The sequence below is a fragment of the Typopeltis vanoorti genome, chromosome 18 (genome assembly GCF_054136105.1).
Source record: "Typopeltis vanoorti isolate ZY-2024b chromosome 18, IOZ_Tvanoo_1.0, whole genome shotgun sequence".
Classification (NCBI taxonomy): domain Eukaryota; kingdom Metazoa; phylum Arthropoda; class Arachnida; order Uropygi; family Thelyphonidae; genus Typopeltis; species Typopeltis vanoorti.
The window spans coordinates 9,925,505-9,951,608 of NC_143566.1; the positions used below are offsets into that span (position 1 = coordinate 9,925,505).

The 26,104-nt window shown below is 36.5% G+C and overlaps 1 protein-coding gene across 1 annotated transcript in view; it reads right to left on the reverse strand.

Moving 5' to 3' along the window:
• LOC150096482 (mitochondrial carrier homolog 2-like) overlaps positions 1-26,104 on the reverse strand; it is a 295,508-nt gene that overhangs the window by 229,222 nt on the left and 40,182 nt on the right. Inside the window, exon 3 of the mRNA XM_090407808.1 lies at positions 24,205-24,311. Coding sequence (XP_090263934.1) covers positions 24,205-24,311 — 107 coding nt within the window. The remainder of the gene's footprint in view (positions 1-24,204; positions 24,312-26,104) is intronic.

Below are 26,104 nucleotides of genomic sequence, written 5' to 3' on the forward strand. Positions count from 1 at the left end.
TTGAAGAAAAATTAGCTAAAAACTATTCAACGAGATTTCACAAAATGAATCAGTACTATCAATACCAATTAAAGGTAAATCACCTGAATCAGGTGATTTACCTCTAACATGTAGATAAATCTTGGCTTTTAATACTTCTGTAGAAGCTAACTCATAATTAAAAATTCCCTTCAAGCTTTACTTCCTTATTCAACCCAAGTATATTAAACTTTAGGGAATCTTTAATCAATAGAAAGAGGTTCTATGTTATTGTGGAAACATGGGCTCCTGTGTCGAATAGAGAATGGTATTCCTTAAACTAAAACATTTAACAAGTTCAAAGGTTCTATTTTCAAGAGAACCAAAGCTGTCAAGAATTCAAATTAAGGAACAACAAGATCATCTCCAAATCAAAGATCTTCCTGATCAACTGTTTGTGTTGTAAGACATTAATGAGGAACTTCAGTAATTAGATATCTTCTTAGAGCTTCTTGCAAGTTTTAGAAGACTTCTGAGTGGGAAGCTCACAACCTGAGCACTTCTGAAATTTATCCCATTTTTTATGTCTTCCATCTAGAAAGATTGTAAACCTAGAGTACATCAGTATTGTGGGCTAAGGAATTTATTTTATTATTTTTTATTATTTTATTAATTTTCTGTATTTTTTTATTTATTTTCTACATAATCTGGAAATTTAGAACTTAGAACTTTCTCAAGCCACTTCAGGCTTCCAATAAACAGGGCAGTGGTCTCACACTGAATGACGACATTCATTTTTCACCTAAATACAATCACAAACATTCATTTCCAGAGCAGGATTCAAATTAGTAGCCTACAACCAGTTAGCCAACTTCCTTCCCTGAATTAACTAATAAACCCTCTTTAACATTAATCAACATTTTTAAAGCTGTTATAATCTTGATTTTTGTTGTTTAGCACTATTATTTGTTCAGTACTTCGCAGTGTTTTTTTAAGACTGATCCAATTTCAAGTGTTTGTCTAATAATGGCTATTCTTTTCTTATACATATGCACAACATTGCTTAACTTCTGTTTTAATTCATTCCTAAACTGATGAAATATCATCTCATCCATAAATTCAGTATCAGGGCAGTGGATATCACAATTCTGAACAGTTGCAATTTGTCTTTCATAAGTTTGGATCAACATCCAATGGAAATCTTATCCATAAGTACTTCGAAAATTTCATTTTCCTTTCTTTTAGTGTTACAAATTATATTTCACACAGTATGCTAAAGAGACAATGATTTGATCAACAGTTATTCTACTGGCATGACCTCTAGCAAAAACAAACAAAAAAAAAAATTAATTAATTTAAAAAAAACTACATCAAAGCTATATTCTATTCAAGATAACATCAGAAAAACATTCTTTCATATAGATAGTTTTATTACAGTAAAAATGATATCTTAATTTAACATGACAATTGTCATATTAAATTAGGACATCATTGTTAAGATTCTGGATTACCTATGGTCCTATTTATAGTTAACTCTTAGGGAGAAAGGTTAAATGGGTAGAACATGTGCCTTCCATATTCTTGGGATTTTTAGACCATCATTATTGTTAAGATTAGGGTGGTTGGTAAGAATCTCACAGGCTTCCTTAAACTTACGTTCATACTATGTTTTGGTGTGAAGTAAACAACAGGTGCTTTTCCAGTCGATTCTATGTAAAGTGTTCAGGGCATGATCAGAAAGGCCAGCTTCACCATAGTTATTATATTTAATGTGTCATTTATGTTCCTTTTATCTGATAGGAATTGTGCGTCCTGTTTCCCCTATATAGAGTAGATTACAGGTGCAATAAATACCGTATACTCCAGGATGGGCCAGCGGAGGAAGTGGGTCTTTGGATGAGTTGAGTAAGCTCTTTAATTTTGCAGGCGGTTTAAAAGTGGCTTTAAGGTTGTATTTCTGTAGTATTCTGTTTATTTTATCTGATGTCTCTTTAATGCATGGAATGGTTACAGTTTTATTGTAGTCTAGTTTATCTTTGTTTAGTTTATTTTTTTTAAGTGAGGTCTTGTAGAGAAGTTTGTTGATAGTATTTTGGTAGTAGCCATTTTTTAGTAAGGTATTGCTGATAACTTTAAATTCATCGTTAACCACTTGTTCATTGGAGCAAATCTTCAAAGCCCTGTTTTTTAAAGTATTAATGACACCTAGTTTTTGTGTTGGGTGGTGGTAGGAGTTTATGCGTATGTATTGGCCAGTATGTGTCGGTTGCCAGTAAACAGTGAAGGAAAGACTGCCAGAAGGAAGACGTGTGACAAGTGTACCTAGAAACAGAAGTGTGTTCTGCTTTTCAATCTCAATTGCGAATTGTATGCATTTGTGTTGTTTAGGTGGCTAAGGAAAGTATCTAATGTCTGGCGGCCATGTGGCCAGATAGCAAAAACATCGTCAACGTATCTAAGCCAGACTTTGGGTTTTAAAGGAGAGGAATCCAGAGAACATTGCTCAAAATATTCCATGTAAAAGTAAGCAATGTGGGGGAGATAATGGTGAGCCCATGGCTGTGCCTTCTTTTTGTAGGTGGAAAGCATTTTGCCACAGAAAATAACCAGAACATAATACATGAGCAAAGAGTGCTATGATATCAGGAGGGAATTTGTCCTGATATGTCATGAAGAGGACAGAGACGTCAAAACTGACTAATAAATCATCTTTTTCTAATGTAATGTCTTTGATTATGTTTATAAAGTGTCGTGCATTTTTAATATAGGAGGGGGAATGACCTACCAACTCCTTGAGTGTTGATGCTAATTTCTTGCCTAGGTGATAATTAGGGCTGTCTATACCCTCGACTATTGGCAGAAGTGGCATGTTTTGCTTGTGAATCTTTGGTAGACCGTAAATTCTCAGAGAACAAGCGTGGTGCAGAAGTAATTTTTTGACTATCTTCGAGATGTAGTGACTGATTTAAGTAGCTTCTCTGTTTTCTTTTTTATTTGATTGGTTGGGGTAGTAGTTATAAGTTGATAGATACTGTTGTTCAAGACTATCAGATTTTTTCTAAATATGTCGTTCGATTTAGAATAACTGTGGCACTGCCTTTATCGGCTCTAGTAATTACAATGACCGGATTTGATTTTAGTGATTTCACTGCTGTCAATTCATGTTTCATTAAGTTGCTCGTATTGTTTTCTTATAATTTACATTTAAAATGTTAGAGATTTCTAAACATGTTTTATCTGCTGTGGTAGTTGGGATGAATCTTAAGCCTCTTTCAATACTATGAATAAAATTAAGTTTGCTAATCGATCTGGATGCTACAGCAAAGTTTAAACCTTTGCTGAGTAGCAAGTGTTCATTCTTTGTTCAGGGCGTGGTTGGATAGGTTGACTATGCGAATGTTACCTGAAGGCAACTGGAGGCTCCTGTTGTTCCTTGCTTCTGGTCGGTTGTTGTTATCACTGGCTTGTGGTTGGTTGTTTTTGTTCACTGCAGAGAAAGTCAAATCCGTCTGCTGGTTTTCTGAATATTGTCTATCTTTTAGTTCTAAGAAATTTGGATATGATTTGGAAAAAAAAATTAAAAATTGAAAGTTTCATAATTAGGAGTCTGTCTTAATCTCTTTGACCTGTTAGTAAACCATCTTGCTTTATACTAGAGATTTGTTTTTATAAAAACTACTAAAACCGAACTTCAGACCAACATGTGAGTGCAATATATGAGAAATGTTTAATGACCGTTTAAACACTTTGTTCTGCAAAATACATCACCTGTAACATTATTAAAGATTTTAGTTGGCAACTTCACAACAGCAATGCAAGAACTGCAAGTTATCTCAGCTACAAAATAATAATAATATAAATTAGTTGCTTCAGCCTAATCCCAAATAACAACCACTACCTTGCTGAGTCTGCTTTCCCACATATATAAGGGTACAAGGCAACATCACAAGTTAGAGCATTGATCATTAAAAATAAAAATCAGATCCACCTGTAACTGTCCTTGCAATGTACATGAAACTTGCTAACATCACAAAATTATGCATGGAAATATTGCACGGTCTGCCTTCCACTCTCTGCAATTGGAATGCCAACTTTCTTATTGGTCGCTCACTATGAGTCATCATAATGGGTGGTTTCTCCTATACTTTCACCTACTCTCACAGACTTCAAATCCTATCCATAGCTTAGCAGATCACAGTACATTCAAATCCGCCTTTTTATTTGATAAACCTTGTAGTACCCAGCTGCTAGAACCTTCAAGATCCACCATGATCAATGTCTTGAACTCCGATTTCCTAACATATCTCAATGAGGCAAGGATGACCATGTAGACTTCAATGCCACCAAAACTCAGTTCTGTATGATCTCTGAAAAGAAAGCTCACATCCCTTCCCCTAACTTTCAGTAATACCTCCTGTGAGATGTCCCTTCTTGGACTAACCTACACTTCCAACCTTTCCTGTCATAAACATCTCAACCACAGCTTCTGCAGTTATCAAAAAATTTAGTGTACCTTCTGCTTAAGGCACCTTTACCATTGCTAAATCATACAAATCCCAAATCTGCCCAACCACGGGATATTGCACACATATTTGTGATGATGCACCAAAAATCTCTCTAAGATTGCTCAACGCTATCCAGAATTAACACTCCCTCTCTCGTAGATTCATCAGTCCCTCACACATAAACATTCAGTTTCCACCTTATATCTCTACAGATACTTTTACACCAACTTTGCTCTCACCAACATCTTACAGATAAGATGTTAGTGAGGACAAAGTTTGTGTGTTGCAGAGTTTGTATCTCAGATATATCTGAGCAGTGCAGATTTCCCTAAGATGGTTCATCAGGAATATAATACGCATGCTTGAGGAATGCCGAAGAATGTGTGCATACTTAGAGAAATATGACAAATGAGAAAACGTGGATGTGATTTGGAGGAAATGTAATATTATGATGGAATGTGATGCTTTATTGAATGAGTGTAAGGAATAAACCTTGTAGTACCCAGGTATATATAAATGATAATTATACCTGGGTACTACAAAATATACAAAACTAAATGATATTATACAAAAGACAGTTCATGTAAAAGTCTGCCTCATGTGCATCATGGTTAGATCAGGTTGATATACTGATGGGAAATAGAAATGGAGGACGGGGGCCTTGTTTAACCGGGTGAAGCCCCAGCCGGCATGAAATTTTGTCATGTTATTATTATTATTATTTGACACCTCCAGTGATCCAAAGACTTATCGAGGGAGAGTGTGCCAACTGCATCGAACAAATGTTGTACCGTCATTTTTTATTTTGGTTTAACCAATAAGAATACAATTTGGTCTCTTGTCTAGTTAGATGTCCAAAATAGTTTTCGTTCTTTAATGATTTTCATTAATGTTCTTTGTCATCTAACTTGTCTAGTTAGATGTCCAAAATAGTTTTCGTTCTTTAATGATTTTCATTCATGTTCTTTCATTTTTGCTTTCTTTAAAACATCTTCGTTTTTCATTTTCTCTGTCCATGATATTTTCAACATTCTTCTGATGGTCCACATTTCGAAAGCTTCTAATTAATTTTTTTCTCTCCTTCTTTATTTAGATTCCAAGTATCACTGTTCTATAGAAGGCTTGACCAAATATTGCATTGTATTAATCTTTTTATTGTGTCTCTGGATGTTGGAACAGTTTTCATATCAATAAAGGCTTTTCTGCTATCTTTATTCTTTTTTTTATTTCTTTAAGGGAATTTCCTCTGTCTGTAAACATTTGCCATATATATATATATATAAAAAACTGAACCTGTTTGATTTTCTTTTGATTAACAGTTATATTTAGTTTCTTATTTATTGGTTATTTTTATATAATCATGCATTTCATTTTCTTCAGGTTAATAATTAATCCCATATCTAAGCTTCTGTTGTAAATTTCTGTGACTAAGTTTTGAAAATCATCTTCAGATTCAGCTATAAGGACAATGTCATCTGCATACCTGAAGCTGTTGAAGTTTCTACCCCCTACTTTTACACTCATCAATTCTGCAATAGCTTTAAAAACTTGCTCACTATATATATTATACAGTAAGGGTGATAACACACATCCTCGTTGTACTCCTTTTTTTTATTTCAAAGTTATCAGAATACGTATTTTTGTATCTTATTGAGGCCATTTGATTCCAGTATATATTTGTAATTATATGTAGATATTTTCCTTTTAAACCATTATTCTGTAGGATACTTATTAATTTCTTGTGATCTATTGAATCAAATTGCTTTGCTGTAATCAATAAAACAAAGATATATGCTTTTCTGGTTATCGAGGCTTCTTTCACATAATGTTTTCAAATTGAAAATTCCTTCTCTTGTACCTTTGTCTTTTTGAAAACCTGATTGAATGTCTTCTATTTCTATTGACAAAGTGCCTTTCATTCTTTCTAGAATTATTCTCACTAGTAATTTTGTAACATGGCTTGTTAAACTTATTAACTAGCCATGTTAATAAGTTTATATTCTTCATCTATATTCTGAACATTCAAAAGTTCTTGAAATTTTGGGAATAATGACAAAGATGGATTTCCTTAGATCATCAGGAATGTGTCCTGTATCATAGATATTATTAAAAATAACCTTTAGGTCATTAATTGTGTTTTCATTTAATTTCTTTAACAAAGAAATAGGGATCTGATCAGGGCTTGGTATTTTACCAGTTTTCATTTGACTTAGAGCATATTCTATTTCTTCATATGCAATTGGTTTACCATCTATATTTTGGGCGTCTGTGCGATCAGAGTCAAACAGTTCTTTTCCATATTCTTATGATATCTTGTGTCTCTAGTAATATTTTTCCATTTTGATCTTTTATACAAAGATTATGGTTAAAATTTTTCTTTTTATTTGTCAGAGCTTGGATTGACTTATGCATTTCTTTACTATTATGTTTGTTGTTCAAATCCTCTATTTTTTTCATTTAGCCACTTGTCTTTAGCCTTTCTGCATTCATTTTTTATAATTTTACTGAGTATTCTATACTTTGTGTATTTTTCTTTTTTCGTCTTGCATAAGTTCTAATATTGATTCTGCCACCATTGTATTTAATTTTTGGAATAATCTCATTGTCTGTCTCATATATTGCACTTCTAAAATTTGACCATCTAATTTTTTACTAATTTCTGAGTTAAACACATTATGTTGTCAGGTATATTTAGAGCTGTCAAGTCTTTCAGTATGACTGTTTTTAGTAATTTTTTTAGTTTAATCTTTTAAGTAGACACAACAGGATTATGGTCTGAACCTATATCAGCACCTGGGTATGTTTTAATGTTGGTTATATTATTTTTTATCTATTATTTATCATTATAAAATCTATTTGATTTCTTATAGAATTATCTGGGTTTGTCCAAGTATATGGTCTGCATATTGGATGTTCAAAGAAAGTATTCATTATGCATAGGTTGTTTTGAATGCAGAACTGAATCAATCTCACACCTCTTTCATTTCTTTCACCCAATCCAAATTTTTCAACAACTGGATTTTCTTCCCCTTCTCCAACCTTTGCATTCAAGGCATCAATAACTATGAGTATCTCATCTGATTTTACATATTCTGTAGATTTTTGTAAGTTATTATAAAAATCTTCAATTTCTTCATTGTGAGTTGTCAGAGGGGGTAAAGCTGGATAATTATGATGTTAAAAGGCTTTGCATATAATTTAATAAGTATCATTCTTTCATTTATGGGCCACAGTCCCATTACAGATTAAAAGATGCCTTTCTTAATCATGAAACCCACTCCATATTCATGCTTCTCTCCACCAGAACATACAAATATAGAGCCATCTTATTCTTCTAGATTTCCTTTGTTAGGCCATCTTGTTTTACTAATTCCCATCACATCAACTTTAAGTCTTTTCATTTCCTGTATAAGGTTGTCAAAATTCCCTAGTTTATATAATGTTCTCACATTCCAAGTCCCAATTTTAAAAACTGTTTCTTGTTTATAAATGAGGAATATCAGATGCCGACCTTCCTTCTAGATTTATCACATCAATCATGGAGTGCATTTGCAGTGCTCATTTTACTCATAGTTTCAGTGTCTTCTTCCCTTGGAATTTACAGCTTGGGATGTTGCAGAGGTTCCAACTTCCAAAGCATAGCTTGTAAGATATTTCCATTTCTCCACATATATATATATATTTCTCCAACTATAGGATAGATCAGGTGAGGTTCCAATCTCTTCACATCTGCAATAGCCAGCTAACTTGGTCAAACTGCCAGCCATTGTTCTGTATTCAGATTCTTCTGCCTGCCAGTTGTTTCATGTTGCCATTGTTCTATGAATTCTTCCACCAATGATGAAATAGGTGTCATTGCAGTCCTAACATCTCCGCCAGAACTAGAATTACCAGAATTAGAACAACTCAAAAAATTACCGTTCCTTGATATCCTTGTCAAAGTAAACGATGAGGGAAAAAAGTTATCCTTTTCTGTATACAGAAAACCTACCACAACAGGAAGATTTTTAAATGCCTCTTCACCATCCATTGCAAAAGATAGGCATAATTAAAACTTTATGAGACAGGGCATACAATATATCTAGAATGTCAATTAAAGGAATGAAGAACTGCACTACCTCAAACAGAACCTTGTACTTAACGGTTTTGAACCCAAGACAATCAGAAAAAATTCTTAACACATCTCCTGCGACTCCCTTACTTAAACAAGATTTAAGAATGCAATCGCATTACCTTACATCAAGAATTTCAGAGACAAAGTAGCTGCGTTGCTCAGTGAGTACAATCTTCTTCTTCTTCTGCAGCTTCTCCAACTTAAGTGGGGTCACTGTTGATGATGAGTCTCCTCCACATCCTCCTGTCTTGGCCTGTCACCACATCCAAGTTCTTCATCCTCAAGTCCACTTCTATCAGCTCCCTCCATCTCTTCTTTGGCCACCCACACTTCCTCCTTCCTTGCACATCCATCTGCATGACCTTTCTTCCCACATATTCGTCCTCCCTTCTCATCACATGACCAAACCATCTCAACCTTGCCTCCTGTATCTTCGCTCCTAAGTTCGTAACTTTCACTGTTCCCCTCACATAGTTATTTCTCAGACGATCCTTTCTGGTCACACCTCTCTCTTCCAATACTTTTCTCCATCTTTCCAGTTTAGTTCCCGCTTCTCTTGAATCTGCACACAGCAAGATGTCATCTGCATACAACATTGCCCAAGGCACATCTTCTCTCACCTCCTCAGTCACCACCTCCATCAAAATGTTAAACAGAAATGGACTTAATGCTGACACGTGATGCAAGCCAACTGTTACTTGAAAACTTTGTCTTTCCCAAACAGGTCCGAACACTTGTCTTCACATTTCTGTACATCTCCTGCACCAACCCGACATATTTCTCCAGAACCTTCCTCTCTCTCAGACACCTCCAGACTTCTTGCCTTGGCACTCTATCGTATGCTTTCTCCAGATCAATAAATGCCAGATGTAGCTCCTGTTGTTTCTCTCGAAACTTTTACATCATCTGCCATAACCCAAAGATAGCATCTGTTGTTGATCTACCAGACATGAAGCCAAATTGTTCCTTTGCAATCTCCACCTCCTTCCTCAATCTTCCATCAAGAACCCTTTCTAGGATTTTCATTGTGTGGGACATCAACTTTATTCCTCTGTAATTTTTACAGTCTTCTGCATCCCCTTTACCCTTGCAGATGGGAACAAGAGTACTCTCCCTCCATTTCTCAGGTATATTTTCCTGTTGGCAAACTTCCATGAATAGGTCCCATAGCAGGTCAATTCCCTCTTCCCCCCAGTGCCTTCCATGCCTCCACTGGAATTCTGTCAGGGCACACTGATTTTCCATTTATCATCCTCTTCATGGCCTCCGTCACTTCCACTCTACTGATGTTCTGCACCATCCCCTCAGAAGGCTGCCCATCTTCTCTGTGAGTCCTTGCATTTTCCTCATTCAAAAGTCCCTCAAAGTATATTCTCCATCTGTTTCTTATGTCCACATCCCTCCACAATACTCTTCCTTCAGCATCTTTGATCTCCCTCACATGTAAGATGTCCCTTGCTGCTTTATTTCTACATTTCGTTAGTTGGTAAATTTTTCTCTGTCCTTCCTTTGTTTCTAATTGATCATACAGATCTTGATATGCCATGGCCTTCGCCTGTGCCAAAACTGTCTTGGCTTCTTGCTTTCTCTCTCTGTACACCTCACTGTCCTCTTCCACTCTTGACTCATCCCACTTCTGCTTTGCCTTCCTCTTAGCTGTCACTGCCACTTGTACATCATTATTCCACCACCAACCCTCCTTCTGCTCTCTAATCTTTCCAGATGTCTCACCAAGCACCTCGATTGCACAGCTTAGGATTACTTTTGAATTATGTTTCCACCAATCTTGTACACTTTCCAGTCCATCCGAAATCCTCTCTAACACCCTCTCCCTAAAACAATTCCTCACACTCTCTTCTTTTAAGCGAAACCACTAAATTGTCTTCATCCCATGGCTTCCAGAGGTTCTTATCTTCAATCTTATTTTAAAGTCTGCACACAACAGTCGGTGTTGCTGCGCCACTTGATCTGTTGGAATTACTTTACAATTTGTCACAACCTTAAGATGTTTTCTTCTAGTCAAAATGTAGTAGTGAATTTGTGAACTGTTGTTGCCACTCCTAAATGTTATCAAATGTTCTTCCCTCTTGTAGAAAATCGAATTCACAATTGGCAGATCAAACGCTACTGCAAAGTCCACAACCCTCTCTCCTTCCTGGTTCATCATTCCCACTCCGTGGCCACCATGCACCCTTTCACAGTCTCTATTCTGTCTCCCTATGTGTCCGTTCAAGTCTCCTCCAACAATCACCATCTCGTTTTCTTCCGTTCCCTCATTTCTTCATCTAACACATTCCAGAACTCATCTTTCTCCTCTGCTGTACAGCCAACTTGCAGGGCATATACACATAATACGACCTCCCGCTCTTCTCCAAGACCCAATTTCATTCGCATCATCCTGTCGTTCCTTCTACCCACTTCCAGTAGTTCGCCCGTCATTCTGCCACACACCACAATTCCTACACCATTCCTTCCCTTGTTATTCGCTCCAGAGTAGAACAATTTATATCCATCTCCAAGTTCCTTTGCCTTTCCCCCCTTCCACCTTGTCTTCTGCACACATAAAATGTCCAACTTCCTCTTCCTCATCATGTCTGCCACCTCTCTTTCCCTTCCAGTCATGCTTCCAACATTCAGTATTCCCACTCGCAACATCCTCTCCACCTGCTGGGCTCGCTTCTTTAACTGCACCTGCCCTTGATGCGGTAGCCCTCGTCCACTTCTCGCAGCTGTAGAGCGATGTGGCTGCGCATTGCTTAAGGGGTATGCCCTAGCCGTTATATCATTTTCTCTTTGACTCATATCACAGCTAGAGCTGGCAGTGAAGTTTTATGACCGGATGCCCTTCCTGACATCAACCCTTGCCATTTATCTGGGCTTGGGACTGGCACCATTGAGGCTAGTTTGCCTCCTTCGGTGGCTGCATAAGACGAAATGACTTAGCAAGATAGGAAAGATTCACCCCTAGCCCTCGAATACTCTAATAGCATCAGGGGGAAGGAGCAAAGAAAGAAGGGGAGGGACCAGTCTACAGAATAATATAACAGATGTATATTACATGAAGTAAGGCATAGTCCAGCATCTGGTACCTCGGGTTTGCCATGCCCGTACTCACTAAAGTGAGCCCTTGAGGTATCAGTGAGTACAATGATATTTTACAAAAAATATCAAGATTCCTACATCCACCAAAACCTCCACATCACCCCCATGAAAAAATCAGGCATCTATGAGATTCACTGCTCTTGCGGCATTTTTTATGTAGGCCAGACAGGAAGGGTGGGAGAGATCTGCATATCTGAACACGTACAAGACATCAAAAAAAGAAGAGAGCATAAATCAGGCCTGGCATTCCACACAACCACTACTGGCCATCAAGTACTTTGGCAACAAACAAAAATGTCATATATTATTAATATAATTAACGGCTATTTTAGCCTGTTTTTGTTTAGGAGTGTCCCTTATATTTAATACATTGGCTAACATAACTCAAAAGGGGTATGTATATATTTTAGGGCATTACGGGCGAGTGTAGAAGGCAATTATGGCAGAATAAAAAATGTGGAAAAATTATGTACATACCTTGACTTTGGTTTAAAGATGCCTTTTAAATCCAAGCTCTTATTGAAAGGGGGGGGGGAAGAGAGGGAAAGAACATGGGGATGTACTTGAGACACGGGAAATAAGTTTGGGAACCCAGGTTACTATTAATAATATATATACATAATTTTACAAAACTTTTTTACATAATTTTTCCACATTTTTTATTCTGCCATAAGTGCCTTCTACACTCGCCCGTAATGCCCTAAAATATATACATACCCCTTTTGAGTTATGTTAGCCAATGTATTAAATATAAGGGACACTCCTAAACAAAAACAGGCTAAAATAGCCGTTAATTATATTAATAGTGTTTTAGAGGAGTAGCATGGGAATTATACTTAATGTCATATATTGATCGTAATTGTTCAACAAGAAAAAGCCTCCCAAATGCTTAGGATCCTTATGCAGTGCAATAAAAATCACTTAATTTTACATCAAGTATGGTCTGCTTTCATCAAAAATTTAACTAACATGGACCTAGTATATAGCACACATGATAACACAGAACATGATAGCAACAACTAGCAATATTTCAACATGCATATGGTAATGAATTTACCATTTATATTCTGATTTATCAATTATATGTGAAGTTATCAAAAACATCTAATATGTGTAATTAATTGTTAATGGGATTTTGTTGTGTAAAACTTTTACACAACAAAAGGAATCCCTGATGATGTAAGTTGTATGACTTACGAAACTTGTTGGGTTTTAAGTGCTCATTTTTATTAAACTCTTTTAATTATATAATAATGTGGTCTCAATACCAAAAATTTCTCATAGACTTACTAAACCACAGAAACTTATGTTTGCTGCAGGCTATGCTCTCTGGGACAAAAAAAGAAGCAGAGAAATATGTAAACTAAAATTAGACTCAGTACTGGACAAAGTATATGAATACCGAAAGAAGTGGATTGAACATATCGAAAGAATGGACAGTTTAAGATTACCCCAAAAAATACTCCAATACCACCCAGTTGGAGGATATCGAAGTCAGGAACAACCAAAGAAAAGATTTTTTGGTTGTTTCTTCTGGCCATGTGTTAACAGATTTAATTAATTCATTTGTTTTCTTTTTGATGTGTTTCGTGGGCAAATGTGATGGGCAAATGGGAGCATAGTCAAGTGTTAAGTTTTCATCATACTATGGCTTAAATGAGTTTAAGAATAACATGATGAACATCTTGTCTGATGCATATTTCATATTTACAAATTTATGGACACAAAACACGTGTTGAAATGATTATTTTACTTATTATAAATAAAATAACAACTGACGTTTCGATCCCTGTACTGAGGTCATCATCAGAAAGATACATGTGTATATGAAAACAAGCTACATGCTCTTGCACTCTATAAAGGTAAATTGAATCTACAGTGTTAATTGATCTTTTACATAGCCTGACCTCTAGTGGTTAAAAAAAATAAAAAAAAAAAACTACAATAAACCCTGCTAAAGTCCTCCCATACTAAGATTTTCTTCTGGATTTGTACAGTTCAAGTTGCTATTGAATGTTAAAAAAAAAACACTTCAAGTCTTCTTGTATTGAGATTTTTCTTTGGCTTGTTCTGGTTGCTATAATGGTTACAAATGGATCTTCCACATTCTTGGAATGGTTAGACCACATATAGACAACCCGCGGGCCGGATCCGGCCCTCTACTTCTTTTGATCCGGCCCTAATCTATTTCAGCAAAGTTTGTCTGATTCATGGTGAGAGAAAACATGGTGTGTTCTATTAACTCACATTAAGCTGATATGACGCAAAACACACTATGTTTTCTCCAACCAAGGTCTCTTTCTCACTTTGACTAGCAGCATGTGTGAATGTGTTACAACGTGTCAGTTCAGTACATGCGTTGGTGTTGTGCTTTGTTCAGTGCCTGCACTGATGTTATGTTCTGTTCAGTGCCTGCGGTGTAGAAGACAGTTTTGTTTGACAGTTCTGAATATCACTTATAAATTTCAGACATTGTCAGGGGTTATTGCAAAAAATAAAGAAAAGTAGATGCAGAGAATCGTCAATTTCAAGACAACTGGACGAAGAATTATTATTTTATTCTGAATATAGGTTTGCCTGTATGTTTGCTGTGCAATGAATCCGTATCCATCAACAAAGAATACAACTTGAACAGACACTTTACTTCGAAACATGCAGATCACCCAAAAATTGATGGACAACTACGAAAAGATGAAATACAGAAGTTGAAGAAGAACTTGGATACCTAGCAGCAAATGTTCAACAAGCAAAGAATGCAGCACCACAACATTGTCAAAGCCAGCTTTGTGGTAAGCGAAAAAATTGCTAAGTCATTTGGTGATGGAGAATTTATCAAAGAATGTCTGCTGGATGCTGCAAGTGTAACATGTCCTGAAAAGAAAAAAAAATTCCAGAATATTCGTTTGTCAAGACATACTGTTGTCCACCAGATAGAAATTATGGCTGATGATATCAAAAAAAGTTTAAAAGAGAAGATTGCTAGATTGGAAGCATTTTCAATTGCTTTGGATGACAGCACCGATGCCTCCAATACAGTACAAATAGCAATATTTATTCGAGGAGTTGATGCGGATTTCAACATCACAGAAGAATCATTGGCGCTTCAGCTGTTAAAAGGAACAACTACCGGTGAAGATATATTTGAAACAGTCAACACAGTCTTCGGGAGATTTGGGTTGAAATGGAGTTCACTATCTGGCATAGGCACTGATGGAGCCCCTGCAATGGTTGGTGCACAGAAGGGATTTATTGGAATAGTTCATGAAAGAGCAATAGAACTACAGATCCATCTGGAAAATGTATCAAATTTTCACTGCATTATCCGCCAACAAAATCTGTGTGCAAAATCGATTAAATCCACAAATGTTATGGAAGTTGTAGTAGCCAGCATTAACTTTATTAAGTCATGTGCACTTAATCACCGCCAATTTAAGGAGTATTTGGCAGACCTATTTTAGGGTTATGAAGATGTGTCTTATTATTGTGAAGTGAGGTGGTTGAGTAAAGGTAAAATGTTAAAACGATTTTATGATCTGAGACAAGACATTGCAGATTTTATGGACATAAAAGAAAACACAATTAACCAAGTAAAAGATGATGAGTGGGTGTGTGATTTAGCATTCCTTGTAGATGTCACTGGATACCTAAACAAACTGAATCTTAAATTGCAAAAACAAGGACAATTGGTTCATGAACTGCATGGACATGTCAACGCTTTTTGTAATAAACTAAGATTGTTGGAAAGTCAGATCAGAGCTAAAAATTGTTATCATTTTCCTACTCTAGCAACTCATAAAAATATCCCTTATAATTGTTATGGAGATGAACTGAATGCACTAATAGAGCAATTTGTTTCAAGGTTTGCCGACTTCAAAAACAAAGTCTCCACATTTGCTATATTTGCTTGTCCGATGGATGCTGATGTTAATAATGTGAATAATGTGCCAGAAAACTTACAGATGGAACTTATTGAGCTTCATGTGGATTTAGTGCTAAAATCACAATTTAACAACATTGCTTTGACGAAGTTTTATAAATTTTATTCGGTGGAAGAAAAATATACCAATTTATGCGCCTTTTCAAGAAAAATCATTTGTCTTTTCGTCAGCACATGTGTGTGTGTGAACAGTTTTTTTTGAAGATGAAATACAATAAATCAAAAATTCGGACAAGAATAATGGACGCAAACCTCGAAAATTCTATGCGATTATCCTTAAAGTAATATTAACGTCAATATTGATAGTCTCGTAGTTGAAGTACAAGGTCAATCTTCACATTAAATTGTTATGTCATTCATTATATTATAAAATTTATGTAGAGCTTTATATTAGTAAACAAGGAGGAGATATCAAAGCTTACTAATATGTCTGTATTATTCAAGGTTAAATTTTCTGTGAGGGCTTTAAAGTGGGTAGAGTTTTTTATATAGGAAGCTGAATTTCCGGTGAGGGGGGACAGAGAGTTGGCCAGCTGTTTAGACAGTCTGTAACAAGGTGCATTGGTGGCATCTACTATAGGCCTGAGTGGGGAATTAGGTTTGTGGATTTTTGGTAGGCCGTATATTCGGGGGGGACGGGAGCGGAAAGGTTTAAGTTTTTTCGTGACGTCCGGGGGCCAGGAGGTTACTTTTTTAAGTAAGATTTTTAATTTCTTAACTTGCGTTTTTGTGGGGTCGTGTTCTAGCGGGATGTAGGTAGCGCGATCTACTCAGGCCTATAGTAGATGCCACCAATGCACCTTGTTACAGACTGTCTAAACAGCTGGCCAACTCTCTGTCCCCCCTCACCGGAAATTCAGCTTCCTATATAAAAAACTCCACCCACTTTAAAGCCCTCACAGAAAATTTAACCTTGAATAATACAGACATATTAGTAAGCTTTGATATCTCCTCCTTGTTTACTAATATTCCCTTAACTGACACTTTATCTCTCTTAGAAAACGTTTTTCCCCTTGACATCTTAGATCTCTTTTCCTTTGCCATCAACTCTGGGTATTTCGCTTGGAATAAAAAAATCTACAAGCAGATAGAGGGAACTGCCATGGGCTCCCCCCTCTCACCCCCCCTTGCCAATTTCTATATGGAAGATTTCGAAAAACGAGCCATAGACTCAGCCCCACTCAAACCTTCTATCTGGCTAAGATATGTAGATGATGTGTTCTCTATTTGGCCTCATGGCCCAGACACGTTAAATTCCTTCCTTGGTCATCTCAATAGCCTACATCCAAGAATCCAGTTTACTATGGAAAAGGAAAAGAACAATTGTTTACCCTTCCTAGACACCTTAGTCACGCGCCTGCCTAATGATACACTTGCCTTCACTGTATACAGAAAACCCACACACACAGGCAGATACATTCACAAACTCTCCCACCACCACCCCTCACAACAATATGGCATCATTAAAACCCTTACCAAGAGAGCCCACAATCTTTGTTCCAGTGGAACCGCCCTCACTACTGAGCTTAACCACATACACAGAACTTTCCTCTCCAATGGCTACAGCGAACACAGTATCAAAAAAATAATCAATTCCACCCCCATTCCCCGTCCCTCTCATCAACAAGAATTTAAAAATGCCATCACCATACCCTACATCCGTGGCACTTCGGAAAAAATAGCTAAGATACTAAAAAAGTATAACCTACACACAGCATATAAGCCCTACCGCAAACTGGCTACCCTTATCCGTTCTACGAAAGATCAGCTCCCTCCTCTCTCTCTGCCTGGAGTTTACAAAGTACCCTGTTCCTGTAAGCTTGCGTACTTTGGACAGACAGGCAGATCAGCATCCATCCGCCTAGAGGAACACAAGTCGTACATCGTTAAACACAACTATGGCCATTCAGGCTTGGCTGACCATGTTTTGGACACCACCCACAGAGTATCATGGAAAAAAACCACCATGCTCCACCACAGCAAATTCAAGAAAGAGAGACTTTTCTTAGAAGCAGCAGCAGCTCTCAAAAACCAACCAAATCTTAACAAATACGGTTGCATTAAGCTTCCGAAGATTTAGGAAACAGTCATCGCCAGAGGTCCCACCTTACATTCCAGGCCACCTACAACTGCCCTTAGAGGGCGCTCCACCTAGATAGGACTTTATTGTCACCCACGTGGTTGGGCTTAGTATTGTAAGTTTTGTGTGCATGTTACATTAATTGTCTTTGTAATCCCCGTAGATGTCCTAGTGACTAGGACGAAATATAGGAAGTATTAAATTCTATTTTAATTCTTTGTGAGTGCTGTAAAAAAGTCCATTAAACCTCCAACATAATGTCCTCACAGCACTTAAGCCTCTACACAAGAATAAGGTATGGCAATAGTATTCTTGAAATCTTTTTTGTTTTTTGTAGTTTGTAAACTTTGTGGAGGATCTTGTGAACAGTTTTTTTTACTGTATCCATTTTTTTTATAAATGTATGGTTGATGATTTCGTATTCCTGGTTTAGAGCTTGCTCATTTGAACAAATAGTTTGAGCTCTGTGTTTAAGGGTGCTTATGACCCCTAGTTTTTGGTATGTACTGGCCCGTGTGTGTAAGTTTGCGGTAGACTGAGGAGAGACAGCCTTAGGGAAGACGTGTGACAAGTGTGTCTAGGAAAGGAAGAGAGTTATTTTTTTTCAATTTCAATGGTGAATTGAATACGTTTGTGTTGTTTGTTCAGGTGGCTATGGAATGTACTTAGTGCTTTGTGGACGTGGGGCCAAATGGCAAAAATATCATCGATGTATCTGAGCCAAATTTTGGGCTTTAGGCACACTGACTCTAGAGCTCGTTGCTCAAAGTCTTCCATATAAAAGTAAGCTATTGGGGGGGGGGGGGTGATGAGCCCTGGCTGTACTCTCTTTTTGAAGGTAAAAATTGTTTTGCCACACAAAATATCCGGAGCAGAGTAGGTGGGCAAAGAGAGCCGTGATATCGTGTGGAAATATGTTCTGTAGGAGCATAATAGTATCACTGATCGGAAACACATTGGTGAAAAGTGCAGTTATGCCAAAGCTGATTAATAAATCATGGTCGTTGAGTGTAATGTTTTTAATTTTGTTTATGAAATGTTGTGTATTTTTTATGTAGGAAGGGGAATGACCTATCAATTCCTTGAGTGTGGTCACTAATTTTTTGGTTAAGTGGTAATTCAGGCTGTCGATTCCTTCAACAATCGGATGTGGTGTGTTTGTTTTGTGTATTTTTGACAGGCCATAAATTCTGGGTGCACGGGCATAATGAGGTATTAGTTTTTTGGTTATTTCTTCTGGCCATGTGTTAACGAATTTAATTAATTCAGTTGTTTTCTCTTTGTTTTCTTAGGGTTGTGGTTTACCATTTGGTAAGTGTTGTAGTCCGATACCAAATTGTTCATTTTTTCTATGTAGGTTGTCTGATCTAAAACAACAGTAGCATTCCTTTTGTGCTTTTGTGATTATAATGTCCTGTTTTTTTTTTTTTTTTTAGGGATTTGACTGCCAGTTTTTCCGTTTTGTTCAGGTTATCTCTTAGTTTTTTGTTTGAGTTTAGTAAGATGTTTCCCAAGATTTTTCCCTACATATTTTGTCAGCTAGATTGGCAGGGAAGGATCTTAGACCTCTCTCGATATGACAAATGATATCAAGTTTGGTTTACTGACCTCAATGCAAGGGCATAGTTTAGGCCTTTTTCCAGAACTCTCTTCCAAGAGAGTTCATCTTGGGCGAGGTTGTAGTTTGATTTGTTGATAACCAAGCTGTGGTCCGATGGTGGTTGGTTGCTCCTAACTTCGTCTGTGGGTGACTGGTTACTCCTTGTGATGTTGGTTTCTGATTGGCTGCTCTTTGGTTATGGCATCCTGATGGTCTTGTGCTTTCTTGTTGTTTTAGTGCTTTAAACTTCATTATTAATTTTTCCTTGTTTTTAAGTAAAAAGCTGCTTGGCTGAGTCGTCTGTGATCCTGTCTAAAATATCCCAAATCTCTGGATTAACGTAGCTGGATAGCACTAATTTTAGTTGTAAAACTTTGGATTGGGTAGATGCTAAGTTTTTCGTGCCTCACGGATCTGTTCCCTTAACAACGCTTTTTTCAACCAGGCATAGATACGGACACTTTAGCTGATGTAAACTTCTTTTTTAGCTTAATGCAGTTGGGTATTAAGTTGCTGTCTCTAGATCATTTCAGAATGGCTAGTCGATTAATTAACAAGAAAACACGTATCTTTAGCTTACCACAGAGGCTGCACTGCTTGTGGGTCAAATCTCCATGGATTATGATGTCTCTTTGTTATAAGGTTACACGGTGATCAGCATTCATATTTACAAATTTAGGGACATAAAACAAGTGTTGAAATGATTATTTTGCTTATTATTAATAAAATAACGATTGATATTTCGACCCCTGTATTGAGGTCATCATCATAAAGAAACGTGTATATAAAAAGCTACATGCTCTTGCACTCTATAAAGGTAAATTGAATCTATGCTGTTAATTGATCTTTTACTTAGCGTGACCTCTAGTGGTTAAAAAAAAAAAAAAAAACTACAATAAGTCCTGCTAAAGTCCTCTTGTACTTAAAAGAAAGAATCTTGTCTGATAAGCAGTGAGAACATCCCATGATAAGTGTTGTGAATCCATCAAGGTCTGGTGATCATTTTCATAATTGTTCTATTCTAATGATTACTATTAACTGAATTTTTTAAGTGATACAATTTTCTGATGTTATTCAGTTTTAATCTGTGTATGTTATATTACTATTGTATATTTATTGAATCCATAGTCAAATAAAATATATGACTAATAATTAATCATTCATGAAAAAAAACTATTTTTTATTATTCAGCTTTTAAGTAAAATTATGTACAATTTTGTTACTAAATGGTTATTTGTGCTATAATTAAAGGGTTTAATGGAACAATTTCAATGTGTTTTTGCAGGATTTTTTCACCCAGAAAGTTGGTGTTTTTATCTTACATAGAGGGAAATAGGCCAAAAGAGCACATGCAATTTACAGAAAAAAAACACTGTTGGAAGTGAGTGGTAGATGGTGTTGTGTGCTGACAGTGGTAGTGTCTTTGTGAATAGTTGGAGGATTAAGTAATGGAGACAGTAAGTTGTGTGTAGTAGAATAGAACAGAAACAGAGTGTCCTCCCCCAATAAGTCCTTAGACTCCCTGGAGGTGTCACATAATAATAGTAATAGTTTGTCTTAGTTTGTGGTTGACAAATGGAAGACATTTCATCCACTATCATAAACTAAGAAGTTCATTCTGCTTGTTCTGCAAACAGAAAGAAAAGACAGTAAATGACCCAGTTGGTTAGCTCAGTTACAATTTACTTTTTTTTCTTTTTTTTTTATTAATGATCATATTCAAGAAGTTAGACTCTGTTAGTACAATGGGTAAGATAAAGTGATGAAATTGGCTATCTGCTGAAAAATATGCCCGCAGTTTGCTGGTTGGAGACATGATACACTAATTGCTCAGCTAACCAGGCCTTCAAATTTAAGACAGCATGAGAAGATAATGCATGGATGAAGTTTTAAGGAGACAGGAACTTTTGAATCAGGTGAGGTCAACAATTTCATCTAAACAAATAACACTAATTGCAATATGGAATGTTACAACTATGTTTTGAAAAGAAAACACAATAGGTTAAGAAAATGAGATGATACAGAACAAATATGTTAGGAATAAGTAAACTTAGCAGATAGGTTTTGTAAAAGAGAGAACTGTAGAGTATTATTTATCTGATGAAAAACATGAAGGGGCACTTACACTGACCGATGAGACAAGTAAGCATTTAACGAATTGGAAACCCATTAAGTGACCAAACAGTAATTGCTGAATCATATTCAAGATATATTAAATTAAATATCACACAGATTTATGTACCAACAAATGATAAGCATCTTGGGAAAAAAGGTGGTCTTTTATGAAAAACTACAGAAGTATATAGAAACAATAATCAAGCATGACATGATTATTCTTATGGATGATATGAATGCTAAAATTGGCAAAAGAAATAATGAAAATGATGCATGAAAGTGAGAGAGAGGGGGGGGGGGGTGGATGAGGAATAGAAATCAGAACCCTGCTCTGGAGACCAAAAACGGTATTTACCACTTCAAGTAGGCTCCCAAAATATGCCAGTGGTGATATTTCTAGTAAGCCTAGTTCCCATTTTCTCCAACCAGAAAGGTATCCTTTTGCAACAGGAATGCTTGTGGATTGGCCAGAGCAAGTTCAATTTTGTGAAAACAGACTATACCATGGGATGGCAGGGTAACAGGGAGAGGCTGCATATTGTGCATCACCTGCCAATTGACAGATGACAAGACATAGTGGTTACAGGAAAGTCTTTAAAGAGCCAGGTTCTTAGCAGCAGAATACCACAGGTTCATTATAAAAGCTCCTGCTGTTTTATATATTCAAAAATGATTAATTCAGGTTCAAACATTAAGAATAAAATTTCTTATGAAGAAGAAGTAAGGGTGAAAAGCGTAGTTGATTCTTTGGATGAGCTAAATTCTTTATAGGATAACCATAAAATATTGGAAGAGTGGACAGGAGTGAGAAGTGGAGTTTAAATTTAATGTGAAAAAATGCAAATAAGAGGGGGGGGGCCTGAAAAGTTCTTTGCCTAACAATGAAAAAAGAAGGTATAATTTCAAAAAAAATTATTTTTATTTTTCAACATAATCTCCCTTAAGACCAATACATTTATTCCAGCAATGCTCCAGAGCCATTATCCCGTCCATGTAGTGGTTCTCATTAAGATCTACAAAATACCTCTCTACAGCTGCAATCACCTCTTGATTTGAAGAAAAACGCTGACCAGCAAAAATTAATTTTACTTTTGGGAAGAGAAAAGTCAGAGAGAGCCAAATCTGGGGAATAGGGTAGATGTTCCAACAACTCATAGTGCAGATCCCTTAATTTTCCCATTGCCAAAACACCTTTGTGGGCTGGTGCATTGTCCTGATGAAAGATGATTTTTTTCTTCTGCAAACCAGGACTTTTCTCACTCTGGTTAAAAGATCAGAATAATATTCTCCGGTTATTGTTTTACCCTTTTCAAGATAATTAATAAACAAAATGCCTTTAGCATCCCAAAACACCAATGCCATGACCATTCCTGCTGATGGAACCGACTTTGTCTTCTTTGGTGCTGAACAAATGGCTTCTGCCCACTGTTTTGACTGCTGTTTGGATTCTGGTGTGTAATGGTGAATCCAAGTCTCATCCATAGTAATAAATCGATGCACAAAATCAGTTTTATTCTTGTTAAAACACTCCAAGCACTGTTCAGAGATTTTCATGCGAGTGCATTTTTGATCTGCTATGAGTAAGTGTGGCACCCATCTTGTGCAAAGCTTTTTTCATTTACAAATCTTCATGCAAAATATATCCTAACACGTTCTTTTGAAATGCCTATAGTCTCAGCAATTTCACGCACTTGTACTCGCTGGTCATCCAATACCATATCTTGCACTTGATCAATGATTTCTGGTGTTGTTACACTTTTTGGACGTCCTTCATGTGGATCATCTTGAAGGCTGGTACAGCCACGTTTAAACTCACAGCCCATTTCTTAATTGTCGAAAATGAAGAAGAAGAGCCTTTCTTTTAAGGTTACACGGTGATCAGCATTCATATTTAAGAATTTAGGGACACAAAACACACGTATCGAAATGATTATTTTACTAATTATTAATAAAGGAGAAGAGTGCCCATAAACTTCTATGAACTTCAAATGAATTTCTTTTGGCGTTAAACCTTCGTTTACAAAGAATTTTATAACTGCAAGATACTCAATTTTATTCATTTCAAGGGATAGAGACAACACTTTTGTTTCAGACAGCTGTATAAAACAAACTACCTGATAGAATGACTTGCAATTTCACATGGATGCTTATGACAGATATTTCAACTTAGAAAAAAAAATCTTGTCGATAGTGTTGCATCTATGGCCAAGGCTGAGAACTTTTCAGACCATTCTCGTATATCTGTTTTGATGATCTTGAGCAGTCTGAATGATGGAATCAATCAACATATCACCTGCAAAGCAAAGACTTCTCAACTGAGTCTATTAAGTCTTCAAGTGCTATTTTCTGTAGCCATTTCCTGTGAGTTGAGTCTAAAACATTGTCAAGGGTAATAATGGAAAAAAATATAGTGCCAAAAAATCTTCCTAAAGGATTCTAGCGGAAACAAAAGAGCTCTCAGGCATTTCTCCATTATTCTTGTGTGGCAGTGTTATGGCATTCTACGACTGCTTTAATTATTTGCAAGTATATGGCATAATAATAAAAAAATTTGAGGGTTTTTTCTGTAGTGATAGTGATTGTGTAATGAGAGTAGTTCTTTGTGAATTGATTTTTGAAGAGAAGAGGTGTTATATATGGTTCATTTAGGTTTAGAAGCATTCTGTTTAGAATTTTATAGTGACAAGAAGGGTGATGCCTCTGTAATATTCTGATTATATCATGTTATATATAAAATTATGTTGTAATCCAAGATGAAACAAAAGGAAGATTGAAAAAATATTGAATTCTTACCTCTATGACTACAGCATAAACAGCAGAATTCACAACATTTGTGCATAATTTTGGGGTAATTCCACGATACAATCCCATAATTCCATCCACATTTTTTATATGCTTCACTGATAAACACATGAAACAAAACAAATTATGTTATTACAATTCTAATTTAAAATTACAAAATAACTGAATAGTGGGAAAAGGAGAAATAGCATCAATAACAAAATAAAGGTATAAAACAATTAATGCTGACTTTTAATAAAATGCCAAACTAATTTTGGTTACTATTGTATATTCTAATTTTTTAAAAAGATTTCAATTTACATAATATTCCTATGAGAGCAAGAGTAAGGCTTACAAGTAAGGCTTGTAGGTTTTGTTTTTTTTTTACTTTAAATGTCAATATACAGAGTAAAATGATGTTATTCCTGCAAGCTTTAAGACATACCATCCTAGAAATGTCCAGCCATATTCCTCATATTTTTCTCTTTTGTCTAAGTCTCAGACCTACTGCAGTCTTTCCACTGGTTCCTAACTGATCTTTTAGTACTTGACTTCCATTTTTCTATCATTTTGCATTCTGTTAATATGCTTATACTATTCCTTTAATTTAAGAAATGAAAGCATATACAAAAAATTGTGCCTTACAACCAATAAATGAATGTTTACTATCCATTACTTGCATGTTATAAGGCACAATTTTATTCATCTTCATTTCAGAGCTTACCAAATTTTTTTGTTCCACAGTTCCCCCCTGTCTTCTATAGTAGTGTTTAATTGTTTTATATGTTTCAGCATTTGTTTCAGATGCATAAGTTAAACCTCTTCTTATAGCTTAGTTCATCATCATCAAATTCCTCACATGTACCCTCAAGGGGAGTACAAGATATTATACTACATGAAAAATTTACATCATAGTTGCATCAGGGATGGGAAATGAATGTCGGAAGATGAGTAGTATGATAGGAGAGAATGACAAGCGAGAGGGATAGATGAGATGAAGGAGGAGGTGGAATGTCTTGTGAATGAGATGAGAAGTATGAAAGATGAGATTAGGAGAATGGAAGAGATGAATGCAAGGCAAATCAGAGTAGGAGTGAGAGAAAGTTTTAGGAATGACAGAAGAGGAGAGTATAGAAGCAGTAGGAGAGAGGGAATGAGCGAGAGGTTTACAGAATGATAGAAGAAGAAGAGAGTACAGAAACAGCGGGAGAGAGGGAATGAGAGAGAGGTATGGGAATGCTAGAAGAGGAGAGAATAGAAAGAGTAGAAGAGAGAGGGAGTGAGAGAGAGTTATGGGAATGATAGAGGAGGGGAGAATGGAAACAGTCAGAGAGAGGAAATGCGAAGGAGTGCTGGAACCAGGGATAGTGATGCCAGGACAGCAGGTAAGTAGGGGAACACAGAGAGAAAGGGTTAGAGGAGAGAGAGAGAGAGTGAGGGATGCAGGTGAGCAATCAAGGAACAGAACTGTTAGAGGTGTGATGTATGGAGACTCGATGATCTCAGGTGTGCAAGATAGGATGCCAGAGGTGTGTTTGCCTGGAGGGATGATAGAAAATGTGGCTATGGTAATTAAGAGGGGTGAAATGATGGATGAAATAATTGTGATGGTGGGCACGAATGACTTGAGAGGCAATGTGAATCAGGCAGTGAGAGATCTGAGATTCTTGCTTGAGGTTGCACAAAAGAAAACACGGAGAGGAAAGATTGTGTGTGTGGCTGTTGCCCAGGTATGATAGTGATGAGTTCAGCAGAAGAGCAGTAATACTGAATAGGCTTAATAGCCAGAATGTGTCAGAAGAGAGGATTGGAATGTGTGGATGCTTGGAGGGCATTTGAGGACAGAGGGGGAACTGTATGTGAGAGACAGCTTGCATTTGAATGAGGAAGGACGAAGGCGTCTGGAGAGATT